Here is a 13760-nt window from a genome sequence, read left to right as displayed (position 1 = left end):
GGAGGTAATTTAGCCATTTAAATCAGCTGTGATGGATCAAGGACACATCTAAAACCTGCAGGACACCAGCCCTCGAGGCCTGGAGTGCAACACCTGTGCTGTAGAGTGATAACAAAAAATGTAAAAAAGAAAAAGAAAGAAAAAAAAAAGGAAAAAAAACCCAGTTGTGACTAAAGCTTTCAAACCTAATGTTAAAGCTAAAGAAAAATAAGGAATTGACCTTCGATCCAAGATCAAGATCTACTGGAGATCACAGCCCGGGTTTGATTAGTAGTACGAAGGTTGAACAAGCGACGACTTTTAAGTATTTCTGTGTTCATGATGGGTGTGTGCATGATTTAGCGCTTGCATTTTTTAAGAAGGCTTAGGGTCCATGGAGTGAATAATAGCCTTATGTTACTATTTTATAGGACAATTGTTGAATCTATTATCTGTTACAGCATCTCTACATGGTTTGGCAACCTTTCCATCAAACTCTGACCCAAAATTCAAAATGTGAAAAAAAGGGATGGAAAAAAGGTACGGGGTACCAAACTGTAAGTTAAATAGCTTTAAATTTTCTCTACTGCCATTATTGATCAAATTACTGAATGCTAATAGATGGAATTGTAAATGAGAGTTTGTATGCATCTGCTAGCTTACATGACGTGTTTCCCTGGCTTGTCCAAGGTAAATTTCTCCCAAGGGAGACACAATAAAGGCTAATCTAATGTAATCTAATCAAATTATTTGCTAAACAACTAAGCTGCTCTATTTTGGGAAATATAATTTGATGATGATAAATTACATTGAGTTACTATGGAATGATGGTTGCAATGCTCAATCACTCTTTGCAAGTATTAATTTCTCCTACTGCATTAGGAGTACTAATAAATTTTAGGCTCAACTGTAGTCTTTAATACTCAGATGTAAGGTTGGATGGTCTTCCCTACAGGACTAAGTTATCATATTGAGAAGGTGTTGCAATCCCTCTCTCACTCAACAATGTGAATCCTTGAGACCATTACTTGCACAATCCTACTCAGGCAGGCAAGTAGGGAGAACTCCTGACAATCTTTCTCACCCACCTTTCCCTGAAAGCACTTCCTGCCTGTCTACCCTGTATTTTTTATCATCTATCTGTTCCCTTCCCAGGGAAGTGGTCTGTCACGAGTACTGCCAAAACTATGCATCATGTATAGTATGATGTAAACCAGAAACAGCAGAAATACTCATCACATTGTATCCACATAGGCTTATCAAACCTGTACAAATGAAGTTTTAACACTAGAAAAAGAAAATATAAATTAGTTCCTTCTTGAATAACCCATCAGGACTCTGAATATATTGACATTGTGACTCTTGGTATCTAACTCTGATCATCTATTCTGGGTGATTTCAGAGCTGAGGGAACTAAAAGATCCAGTCACTTCCTCTATCCGCCTACCTATAACACTGTACTGGGCCTGAACGCAACCTCTGACCATAGCATCTGTTCATGTACATCCCATGAGTCACTGGTTCACTGACATAATTTGCACTATTCCTCCAGAATGCTGTAAGGGTAATTGTAGTGGGTGGTGTGACCCATTCTAGTACACTATGAACTCAGCTCTGAGGGCCTCTTAGATAAAGTACACACATGACAAAGAAAAGAACAGAGATATGAGCAGAAAGATTTTCTTCTGTTGTGTTTGCCAATCAATAAAAATGTTTTCTTATGAATTTAAAGAGAGTTGGAAATAAAAAAAATCTGACACTCACCACCTGAACTTGTCCATCTTCACCAATACGGTGAAACTGGACCTGCTGATTGGCCAATGTATAGTGCAAGGTTTGTTGAGTGGCAGTCTCAATGTGAGCCGTTTCTTCTGTGATTCCTTCCTCTAGATAAGAAAAGCAATAAGATTAGTGATGCACTCATGTACACAGTAAAAACAGGTGAGAAATAGCTTTCAATGGATTCCAGGATACATAACCAAATTCTAATAAGAAATTCTGGATCATCCTAGGCCATCCACAGAATATTACGGTTTTTAAAATGTATCAGACACTTAAATATACATTAAAGACTCCAGAGAATCATCAAACAGATTCATGGTGTAGCAGCCAAACTCAGGGTCTGGGGTTTGTTATCAGAACAGCAGTCTGAAAGCCTGACCAGACCTGGCCATCATCCCACGGAAATGCACAACAGCATCTACAGAGATGTCAAATAGATATCAGTACCCTCATCCAAAGTGGAGCCTGGCCGCAAAATAAAATATCACTTTCTCGTTTTCAATGTTTAAATATAAAGTAATAAAAGACCTATTTACAAGAAGTGACATTAATGAGAAAAGTAGTCGGATTGCTTTTTTAAGCATGAAAACAAAGAAATTTGCAACATGAGGAAGAACTCTTGCTTGGTAAATTTTGGACTCTATATGATAATTGATTATTAAATATTCCAGTTCTGATTTATGCAAAATGACAAATTTGTGTTTGTGATTTATGTTATTTGATGCATTTGCAACTAATATTTTGCATTGTACATTCTGGGGTGTTTGTGGCTCATAAAGGCGGGGCCTGACAACCCACACCTAATTTGTGCTCATGGGTTATTTGGGTTTCCCCTGCAGTCTTACATTTCTCTGGTCAGAGGTGAGAGGTTTTGACTCACAGGGAGGGAAGGACTGCAGGCATTGTGTGCAGATTACAACCATCTGCAGAAACTGCTTTTGGGTTCCGGTCTTGAAATAGCTTTCATGTAGCTGAAAATAACTAGCTAATAAATAGCTAAAATAAGATGAAGCAAAGTACTCTGTGTCTCTGTGGTTGTTGACTGTTTTCACTCCTGCCAAAAAGCAGTTTAAAAAAAAAAACGTGGAAATTGATTTAATTCACCCTTTGCTGCAAATAAGGCTATCTATCCCAAACCATTATAATAGTAGTGTTTTTTTCAATTCTCAATTTTGGATTCCCAAATTTGCCTACTAATATTTGCTCCTGCAAAACACTGAAGTGGGATTCATGGTCCTATATAGTCATCCGTTTGCATTGCCCTTAACCAGTGCACTCGCTGGTTGATGGCATTGGCTGTTGTGATGGCAACCCCCAAACCACACGGTGGACATGATTTGGAGCAGTCAAGCTGAAGGGGCTATATGAGGCTTCATTAGTCTTTTGGACTCCAACCACTGCCGACAGGTACCGACAGGCCAAGGAGAGTGTGGCTCTGGCAGCAGCTGAAGCAAAAACTTCAGTAAGAGGGGAGTTTGATGAGGCCATGGAAGAAGTCTTTCAGTCGGCCTTGAATTGATTCTGGCAAACCATGAGGTGAGTCAAAAGGAGAAAACACTGCTCTATCGTTCCCTAGGAAAGTCTATGCCAGCGTACTAGAAAGGAGAGTCCATCAGTTAGTCAAACCTTGGATTCAGGAAGAACAAACCAGTTTTCCTCCTGGTCAAAGAACTCTTTATCCTTTGGAGGATATTGGAGGGTGTAAAGGATGCAAAGGAGTCTATAAGTCTATACGAGTTCTGGGTAGTGAACAAAATAACAAGATCACAGATAAAAGTGACAAAAATAAAAGTTCCCCTAAAGAGTGGCTGGCCCCTTAGCCAGTCACTCAGGTTGAGAAGTTCAGTCACTTTGGACAGACTCAGAGTAAAGTACTCTACACACTGAAAGGATAGATCGAAACTCCAGTAGAGGTGGTTTAGGCATGTGATAAGTATGTCTACTCGCTGGAACAATGGGGTGATTACACCTCTTGGCTGGCCTAGGAAAGCCTTGAATGAACTGGAGGAGATGGCTGGGGAGAAGGAGACTGGGCTTCTCTGCTTAGACTGCTACCCCTGGTTGGATGGATGGATATAGAGATGCACTTTGTGCAGTCCTACAAAAAGTCAACATTGCCTGAATGCAATAACGCTAAGAGTAGGTAAAATGGTGATTAGTTAAAAAGCTGGATTGAACAGAAAAGAGAACGGAAGATTCACAAGAGAAAGACACACAAGAAAATCACAGATTAGAAAAAACAAAACAGAGACGATGTCCCCATTAGGAGTTTGGACACCGTTACAAAATGTAGCCAAGGACCTGCAAAATGTCTAGCATCTACATATTGCCATTCCAGGAACTTGGTGAAAATCCTGAATATTAGCAGGTGTAATTAATTTCAAACATTTTGAAAATAAGGTAGGTGTGCCCAAATGAACTATTTGATGTGATCTAAATAATAGCAACCATATAAAACGTGCCAAGCATCATCCAGAATCTGCATGGAGAATGTGCGTGGCACAAGACACAGAGGGTGGGTTTATTACTCACCAAATAAAAATGCATGCATATTTACAGAGAACAACTGGTTTAGTCCATCTGTTGACCCATCCTCAAACCAAACGTGACCTCATACTTTTGCTCAGACATACTGTGGCCATCACCAGTATTTACAAATCGAGATTGTGTGACTGCAGAGCTCTTTTAAAGATGAATCCAGTGGTTTCACTTTCTGCTCCACTGACACTGACAAACAGAAAACTAGTTTTCTAACTGGCCTATAAATAAAAACAAAGAGTGTGCAACAGATGTCTCCTTCTGCTGCAGTTTACTTTTACAATTTTGCCTCTACTTTGATCAGAGAATAATTACAGAAAACTAGCTAAATTTATCTCCACATTAAGACAAATGAACGTGTACCAGTGATGTTAGAAACATTTATACTTATGTAACAAGCCTCTGGTAAAAAAAAAAAAAAAAACAACCTGTACTTTACCTGTGACTGTGTTGCGAGGTGTTCGTTTAGAGAAGCTCTTGACAGCCAGACTCTGACCACGTTGCTTGCGTCTCCAAGCAGTGCGACACTTTGAGTCAATGCTCTGCTTGATCCGGTACCAGTCTGATTCGGTGATGCCAAATTTGTGGAATAAGTGGCCTGTGGGAGCATGAAGAGGTCAATGTTACCTAAGGTTTAAATCAACAACCTAAAATTAGTGAAATATTCCTTACTTCATTTGTCTCGTTCAGTCTCTTTCAGTACTGATGGGAATAAAATATTTTGCTTTTAGCTTTGGTGACTTTCTATACACTTAAATATTAACACATTCAACTGGTGGCAAGAGCATGAGCAGATTGCTCATTACTTAAGGCTTAATTCTTAACATTTTTAGAAGAATACAGTCATATAGCTTATACTTTAAAAAAAACACATTAGGAATTTTTCAGATCCACATGCAGAAAGGGGGGGGGGGGGGGGGGGGTAATAAATACCTAAATAAATAAAATCGCACTTGATCCAAAACATGTAATACTGCAGATTCATCCTGCTGAAATTGTGTGCTCGATGTGAACGGCACACCATATTCGTACACATTTTACACATCAGGTGTGTAAAAGCCCCTGATTTGCAATTGGTAGTTACTCTGTAGGTAAGGTAAATTGTCCTTTCTTTTTTGTTGTTCTCTTCTGAATGGGAACCATACATAGAACAAATAATGGCTCATACTTCAGTGACATCACTCTTCCTCATTAGCAAATGAACACACCCTGGAAATCCTCCCTATTTTAGATAACACTTTATATAGCTCAAAATGACTGAGCAAGTCTATAAACTTCTCAGAGAAGTGTTAACAGAGATCAGGGCAGAGGGTCATTTCCCCAAAGACTTTCGTAGAACGGGAGCCACATATATCGCCCCCTGGCAGCCCAAAGATAGAATGCAGGTTTAAGACACTGGGTTTGGTTTGACTTTTTCATTTTCCCAGAAGCAACATTTACCTTTTACACTCTCTTTGGCCTGAACAAATCTACATGTAACTACACACCCATGCTGTTGAGAGGAAATAGAGTCTGACCGGCCAAACTACAAGGCAGCAAAAAGGCATGATGGTGTGTGCTGTGGGGATACTTCTTTCTTACCTCAGCACAGCTGGCCAGTCATGGTGTGACTAGGTTGTGATTGTTGGATCTTTTTTGTTTTGCCTTGTCCAGACACTTACAGCAAAAGGTTACCAAGACATCCCTTAGCCAAGTGGACAAGGTGTGGGAGGAGGGGATTTCTGACTATTTGACCATCTTACATGCAGTTCACAAAGAATATTAATTCTGCTTATGTCTACTTGCACCAATGGGGGATACAGTGGGTACATCAGAACTCTGGAGCATAGGTTACAGATAACTGAGACCCTTTTAACACTGTAAGAAGGGCCTATAGTTATATAAATAAATACACTACCAGTGTAACCCTGACTCCACTTAATCAAGAATCAAAGAGTTTTTTGCACTGAGAGTGACTCCATTAAGATCTTTCTACCAGACATGTGCTTGTCGTTTAGAGTCTGGTATGTTCTGAAATGTGTTGCACATTAATGCATGTGTGCAATGATGAATGGATGTTGTTGTAACCCGTCTTGGGAATACAGAGTGCAGTCTATTTTCTGTGTTTTACTCAGTGCCGCTTTGTACGAAATGCGGGATGAAACGTGGAAAGGTCTCAGAGAGTTCATTTATTACTTAAAATCAAAAACTGAAAAAGTCAAACCCTGCATGACAAATAGCATGTCAATCAGCTTGTCATGGAAGTATGTTCACTACCAGACCTACCACTGCTCTGTCAAAAACAAATAGTCCCCCAAAAATTACCAGTATTAGATGGTTATGTTATCAAGACTCACAGCGGATGCCGTAGATCATAAGTGGGTCCAGCTGCTTCTTTCCATGTTTGCCCTGCCCAGAGAGATTTGACATGGCCTGGACCTCACGGTGGAATAGGTAGTCCAGCAGCGTCAGCGCCATTTTCTCTGCTGTGCGACAGTTTGTGCTGATATGAAGCATATCAGCTGCAGATATTGGACAGCGAACTCGCATCTCTGGGTTGTTCTCATCTCCTAACCAGGTGCCGGCTGGATAATCATCTAAAGAACAGAGGAGGAACGGCTCTTCAAAGAGTTGCACAGATTGAGAAATATTTTACAGCAACAGCCACTGAGATAATTGATATAATATGACAGCACCCCCATGTGGCAGTAAAAAGGAAGTGAGTGAATTTGTGTAAAACTTAGTATAACTGTTATAAAAAAACAGAATATGTGGTTTGGTCACAGTGTATGCTAGCTATTAAGTAAACCACATGACCAATGCATTAGGCATATGGTAACATCTAACTTGCTGACTAACAGAAATTTTTATAATGGTAACCCAAAGTTGCAAATGAATGAATAATAGTTTGCCTTTGAAGGTAACCAAGAAATTCAGATCCAATAAAAATTATCCAACCAGCAAGCACAACAATGGGACAATGTGGACTTCGTTTAAGTTTGCATAGTTAACTATTTTCTCTTGGTTTCAGACAGAAAAACACAGTAATGCAACTCAAGGCATGAATAATGCCTAACAGCATCTGAGGCAGAAAAACAGGGAAATTAACACATCAGCACAGTTTGCCATCTATTTAATATGGAGATTAGCTGAAAGAGTCACGTTAGACACATTAAACAACTAAAAACTGAACAAAACATTCAAAATCAATTACTGAGAGGTCTAAAAATGTCAGGGGGTAATTTACTGCAAGTGACTTTTCCTTAGAGTTGATGCAGATGAACATGTTGAGCACTGTGTACTTTTAGTGCATAAGTGTTTTTGCTATTAGTGGGATTGCAGATGGGACATTGTTGAGGCTTGTTGCTGTGAAGTCGCCAAAGATCAGGAAGTCATTTTGAAAGAAAAAAAAAAAAAGGCTGAAAAACCCCTAGCTTTTTCCCCCCCTGCCACAATCAGTAATGGTAGTGCTCACCATATGTGACTGTCACTTTCTACTGTAGAAAAATTGTGATACAGAAATTTTGAACACATGGCAGAACTAAGTTTGAAAATGAGTAACATGGGCATTAAAAACAACCTATGGCTCTATGTAAGTAATATACTTGTCCTTTTCTAATTTTAAGAAGAAACTAAAGATATGTGCCTTGCTGTGCCTCTTCACCAGCGTGGTCATACCTTCTGCATTGAGTGTGATGAGAGTGACATTTTGGCCTTTCTGTGCATTGCTTGATTGACCACCGTTGGAAACACAATCACTGGCCTCTGAGCCACTCTCCTGTTCCTCTTGACTCTCTTCTGGGCCAGGGACCTTTACTAGGATGGTGTTGTGTCGCCTCCTGGTCACTGTGCTGCAAAGAAACACAATGCATTGACAGATCTTGTTTGGCCAGAAAAACAAAATAGGTACACTCAGACTATTAGCTCAACTGAAAAATTGTTATAAGGCAGTAACTTGACATAACTTGTGTGGTGGTGTGTTTGGACAGATATAACATACAGTATAATAAGTGTGCCACTCACTTGCTAAGCAGGTTCTCCAGAGGAGTGTCTTCTGGACTTGAGGGCTTCGGCGGTTCACTGCTCACAATAACATTTGTTTGTGGGACAACACTGAGAGCAAAACAAATAGTTTTCATTTTCATTGAACTTTTAACCTGCCTGACTGACTGGTGGCCAATATGGCACCAACATTTAGAGCTTACCATCGCACTTTGTTCCAAGTCTGAGTGGCCCCTTGAGGGGATCCTGCAACCATAGGAACCTGAATGGGACTTCTGGCACATGGTGCCATGCTATCCAGTTTGCGTGCAAGGTTTTTGCATGCAGCATCCAGAGACTGTAGCTTTGACTCAATTCCCTCCAGCCGCTGGCTGATTGACCCAGTGAATGATACCAACAAGTTCTGAAAAAAATTCAAAAGCAAAATTAAGCTCTACCAACTACATATAAATGTATGACCAGTAAACAGTATATGGTTTATAAAGAGCTGCTACCTTAATAAGAGCGATATCTTGATTGCTATTGTTATTCTCCTGGCCGTTGCTTAATTTCCTTCTTTTCTTCTGAGACCTTTCTTCATCATCTTCATGATTGTCCATCATGTCTGCCATGAATCAAAGGAAAAGACACCCTCAAAACAACACACCAAACCATCCTGTTAGATTTTACTTCAAGAGTGAAGGTGTGCTTCTACACAGGAGAAAAGTACTAACTGTCTGCTTAATCCTAACCTTATATTATAAAAAGAGTCTAATGACCTTTTTTTTTGCAAAGGAATCTTACCAGTACGATTTTCCTGGTTAAAGTCCTCCACTGTTATTTGCACAATTTCATTCAGCTCTTGTTCAGACATTGTTCACCGCTGAAATGCAGGAAGAACATGTTCAACTTAAAAAGACATTAAAATATTCATTTACTGATATGTTTATATAAATTAAAATATCTTTTTGCTGTCTGTTTCTATTTACACATTAGCAGTGGGCAATATGATTGTAGGGAATTTCTGTTTTCTTTGTATTATTGTATAGAATAGAATACAATAGAATAGAATAGAATAGTCCTTAATTGTCATTGTACATGTACATCGAAAATATGGGTGCTCCATGCCAACTGCGCAGGAATAAAATATAAATAATAAGACAACAGGAATAAATAGTAAAAAGGAGAGATAAACCAGTTAGAGGAATATATACAAATATAAGAGAAAGGCACACATTGGAGAACAGAGTGCTTGGAAGTAGTTTAAAGGAATTGGTCTGAGTATAGAGTCCTTATGTGAGTGGCCTGAGTGATGAGAGTTACTCGGACAATGGTTCAGATTGGTGAGGTGCGGGGGGATAGTTTTTGTTAACAGTCTGAATAGCCCAGGAGAAGAAGCTGTTTGTGAATCCGGAGGTGTGGGACCTGATTCAACTGAGGCACGGACCAGAGGGCAGCAGGTCAAACAGGTTTCTCAGTAGTGGCCCCCTGCGTACCAAACATCCAGGCAGTAGGAGGGCACGCTCTCCACTGAAGAGTGGTAGAAGGCCAGCAGCAGGTTCTGGTTCAGGTTATTCTGCCTCAGGACACAGAGAAAGTGCAGCCACTCTTGGGCCTTCTTTACCAGGGCATTTGTGTTGTGGTCCAGGTGAGATCAGTGGACATAAAGTGCTGTGAGGCAACTGTTGTTGTGATATGGTACCATTTTAAATAACGCTCAATTGAATTGGATTGAAACTCTTTTGTGCCATGTAATAGTGCCGTGCAGAGATAAACCAACATTAGGTATATTAAAAAAAATCATGCACAGACACCTGTGGCTGCAGGAAGAATGCTACTGTGTGTGTATTTCCCTTCACTGTAAGCAGCAGTGAAGCTGCCTTTGACATTCTACTCACATTTTAGGCATAACAACAGCCCTGGGCACCTTCTTCAGTTTGAAGTCTATTTTCTTCTGTTTTGCATGCAAGAGAAGTATCGTGTTTTGGACTCTTAAAGTAGCCAAAATGTAGGTAACCACAAAACAGTGGGTGAAGACAATGACCGAGGCCTGCAGCTGCAGCTGCATGCACACTGCTTCCATTAAATACACTAAATAACATGTGTAGCAGAGTGTGAGAAACAATTTAACTAAAGAGGCAGTGTTCTTCTCAAGACTGTTAAAACAGTACTGGAATAAACAACCCACTTTCTAAAGGTTTACGAACTGATGATTAGGTAATAATGCTACATAAATAACAACCATATTCCTTTAGTCTCAAAAGCTGACTTTGTGTTGGCTGCTAAAGAACTACTACCCCTGGCAGAGAAGAAATGCAAAACCAAAAAAAATGATTTGAGCATACAGTGTGCCTCAGCTTTTCAGATCAATCCATCATTTGAAACATTCAGTTACAATTTACTGGCAGTGGTCAACATCCTCAAGTCAAGTATTCATGACAGGATTTCCGAAAAAGGCATTCGTGCCATTTATCTTTTACATGAAGTCTCAAGTTTTCATGACACATACTGTGCTTGTATCTGATGTTCTACAATTTATGCTCAAATACTTGGTTGGGTACGTTTGTGTGTGTGCAGTTAATCATTATTTTTGAAAAAATTAATATAATGTTATTAAAATATTCGAATACCTTAGCAGTATTCGTGTTGTGTGCACCACAAGGTTTACTTATGTAATCTCAAAGGTCCTCTTCCATTAAGTGTAGCTTTATATAATAACCACTATGTTATCAATAGTACAACAATAAAGGTTCTCTCCTTCAGTACAAATGTTTGACATGTTTAGTTAAGTTTTATCTTTTCTTGTCCTCACACAGGAACTCCATATTCTTAAACCAAGTACAACTCTGGGCTCTATAACAAAAGATAGATCTCTACAAAAATGCCTGTGTCCTGAGTAACACTTCAAAGTGGCAGTTACTACGACGGAATATTAGGAGCACATTAAAAGAAAAGCAATACTGTTGATCGTTTTAATAATAAAGTAGTGGAAACGTGGAGATCATCATTGTTGTGTCAAGACAAACTGCCATATTTTCTATACCTGTACAAAAATCCTTTGTTTAGATGAATTAGTGAAACAAATTAATTAGCCTTTCTGTGATACAACATACATCCTCTTCATTGGACAAGAGTGGAACCATCAACAACCTTGCATCTGTCCATTACCAGCCATTTAATTTTGTACAAACCCACTCTTCTTAATTTGTGTTTTTGTCTATCTGACCAGATGCATCTTTCTGCAGCATATTTTTGACTTATCACTTTATACTTATCAAGAGATGAGAAATCATATGCTTCCTTGTTACTAAAACCGATTCTGAAGTACGGTTTCCCTAACCCAGAGACTATGGCAACTGTGGCAGTTTGTTTTGTGTAATCGCCACATATAATTTTTCTCCCCCTTATAATAGTATTTTGACTTTAATCTCAAAATGATCGATAATATTTTTTTCTTAATGTGGTCCTAATACTCATACATACTCATACAGTCAGGGTTACACTTTTAATAAGCTACCTTTACACAACAAATATATGACAAAGTAACTCCCACAAAACTGTCAAATTCAGTAACCCAAGAAAGATCTAGCACTTACACACTCCAAACTAATTTATTTTTGCAAGTTGCAGTAGAGTATTTGCAACTTCTGATCCGTGTATCAGTTCACTTGAATACATGTTATAAGTTGTCCTGTTTTGAGCCTTTATGTATTGCCAAATATTGAAAAAAAAAATCCTGTATAATTCATCGAATTTTAGCTGCTGCTTTTCATTTGTTGCATTGCTTTGTTTGCCTACTTTCAAGGTTTCCTTGGTCTTTGTGTCATAACTGCACAATTGCTTTAGTGATTTGCCTACATTTTGGAAACAAAATGTTGGAGCTGTAATGCAAATGCTAACACCAACACATTTTTAGCGCAGTTGTGGAACAAATTATTAAAAACAAAAGTATTACTCCAGAAATGCACAGCACCTCAATTAAAATGTGTGAGAGAAGGATCCATCTATTGTAAATACAAGGCTTATATCCTCATAACAGCCACGAATAAACTAACAATCATGTTGTGTGTATGAGAAATGATATCCAGAGTCATGATCTCGCAGCTTTGTCTTCCTGAGTCATTTCCTCGTTTCCCAAACATGGCAAAAAAGCATAGATGCATAAGGGAAAATTACAATAATCAAAGTATGACATTTTTATGTGAGCCCGTCTCTACGTAACTAACAAAAGCATGGATTGCAGCTTAAGAGTAATAGTTTGCGCCATTACTTTACATTTAAAAAAAGAATAATAAATGTGTGTTTTGTCCTTAAACTTACACAAAGGAAACTTTGTTACTGAAGACACACACCATTTATGTAAGAGGGTTTATTTGAATGCTATGCCCAACATAAAATGAGCGAAAATCAGTTTTAGAGTAGCTCAACTAAATTAAGCCCTATGTAAAACGGTCTGAAATTGCAAAAAGCTCCTGGCGCTTTTTTTAAAGCAGGCTACCGTTACCTGTGATAGTGGCTAGCTATAAGGAAACGCGGTCGTACACAGCTGTTTCAGGCTATTTTCTTTAGACTTTAGCTGCTTAGCCTAGATTACTACAGTTTAGCTTACAAATATAAAGAAATGGCACGGAGCTGGTACACGTCTACTAGCCAAACTAACGAGCTTTAGATTGGTTAGTTAACTGGGCGGGGGTCTGACGATGCTAAACACAGGCGAATAAACGGAGGAAAACTAACTTGGAGCATCTATTTGTTATGTATCTATGTAATGCGACTAGACATACGGTTCAAAACTACTGTACTTCAGATATTTTATTTATTTTTCATTAGTTAATTAGCGTCAGCAGAATCATAACTAGCACCTAATGTTAGCTGCCGCTACAAAATCGGATTTGAAAGCTTGCATGCTAACTTAAAGGAGACGCTATTTAAGCTAGCGTGGTAGTTAGCATGCTAGTTGGGCCTAAAGGCCTTTGGAGCGTAATGCAAAATTCGTTTAATGCTGAAGCAATCGCTAAATTAAATGTGATTTTGATGCAGCTTCTCTCTCGCACACAACACATGTACCGTGTAAGATTGGGTTATATTACCGTGTGAATGGTGAATTCTCGTGTTGTTTGTAGAGCTTCCGATAATGGCGTCGTTCCTCGCGAGAGATGAGACCTTGCCTTCGTGTGCTTCACACGGAGGTTTCCTCAACGCTCATTCAAGGGAGCTCAGTCTGCAGGAGACCGCTTGTCACCGCTGTAGACGCCACTCACAGACTGCACGATTGCTTCTTTTCAAGCTGTTTTATCTGAATCTGAAAAAAGCCGAGTTCCATTAAATTGTACAGTTTATTCGACTACTCATCATGATACCCCATGAAAATAAAGCACAGTATCTTAATACAACCTCTGTGGCAAGCACTGAGATTGGATAAAGGGATAACATGTTTGTTTAACCCTGTAATTTTTAAACGTCCACAAAACGTTTCTTACATCCATGGTAATCCAACTCCT

The 13760-nt window shown here is 39.1% G+C and overlaps 1 protein-coding gene across 2 annotated transcripts in view; it reads right to left on the bottom strand.

Moving 5' to 3' along the window:
- The window catches only part of banp (BTG3 associated nuclear protein), a 34689-nt gene extending 21172 nt beyond the window's left edge, over positions 1 to 13517 (bottom strand). The window contains exons 1-9 of one of the 2 annotated variants that reach the window (XM_085281811.1): positions 13350 to 13517; positions 9064 to 9142; positions 8775 to 8884; positions 8484 to 8683; positions 8302 to 8358; positions 7957 to 8129; positions 6636 to 6875; positions 4739 to 4897; positions 1744 to 1865 (exon numbers count right to left, since the gene is read on the bottom strand). In XM_085281811.1, coding sequence (XP_085137937.1) covers positions 1744 to 1865; positions 4739 to 4897; positions 6636 to 6875; positions 7957 to 8129; positions 8302 to 8358; positions 8484 to 8683; positions 8775 to 8884; positions 9064 to 9133 — 1131 coding nt within the window. In that variant the 5' untranslated portion in view covers positions 9134 to 9142; positions 13350 to 13517. Of the gene's footprint in view, positions 1 to 1743; positions 1866 to 4738; positions 4898 to 6635; positions 6876 to 7956; positions 8130 to 8301; positions 8392 to 8483; positions 8684 to 8774; positions 8885 to 9063; positions 9143 to 13349 lie in introns of both variants that reach the window. The other variant, XM_085281810.1, reaches the window with a different exon arrangement.
- Positions 13518 to 13760: the final 243 nt, after the last annotated feature.

Source organism: Mchenga conophoros, linkage group LG7 (assembly GCF_057382185.1).
Source record: "Mchenga conophoros isolate Kocher_MC1m ecotype Shallow Benthic linkage group LG7, M_conophoros_male_GT1.1, whole genome shotgun sequence".
NCBI classification, from domain to species: domain Eukaryota; kingdom Metazoa; phylum Chordata; class Actinopteri; order Cichliformes; family Cichlidae; genus Mchenga; species Mchenga conophoros.
This window is presented reverse-complemented; position numbering and strand designations above follow the sequence as displayed.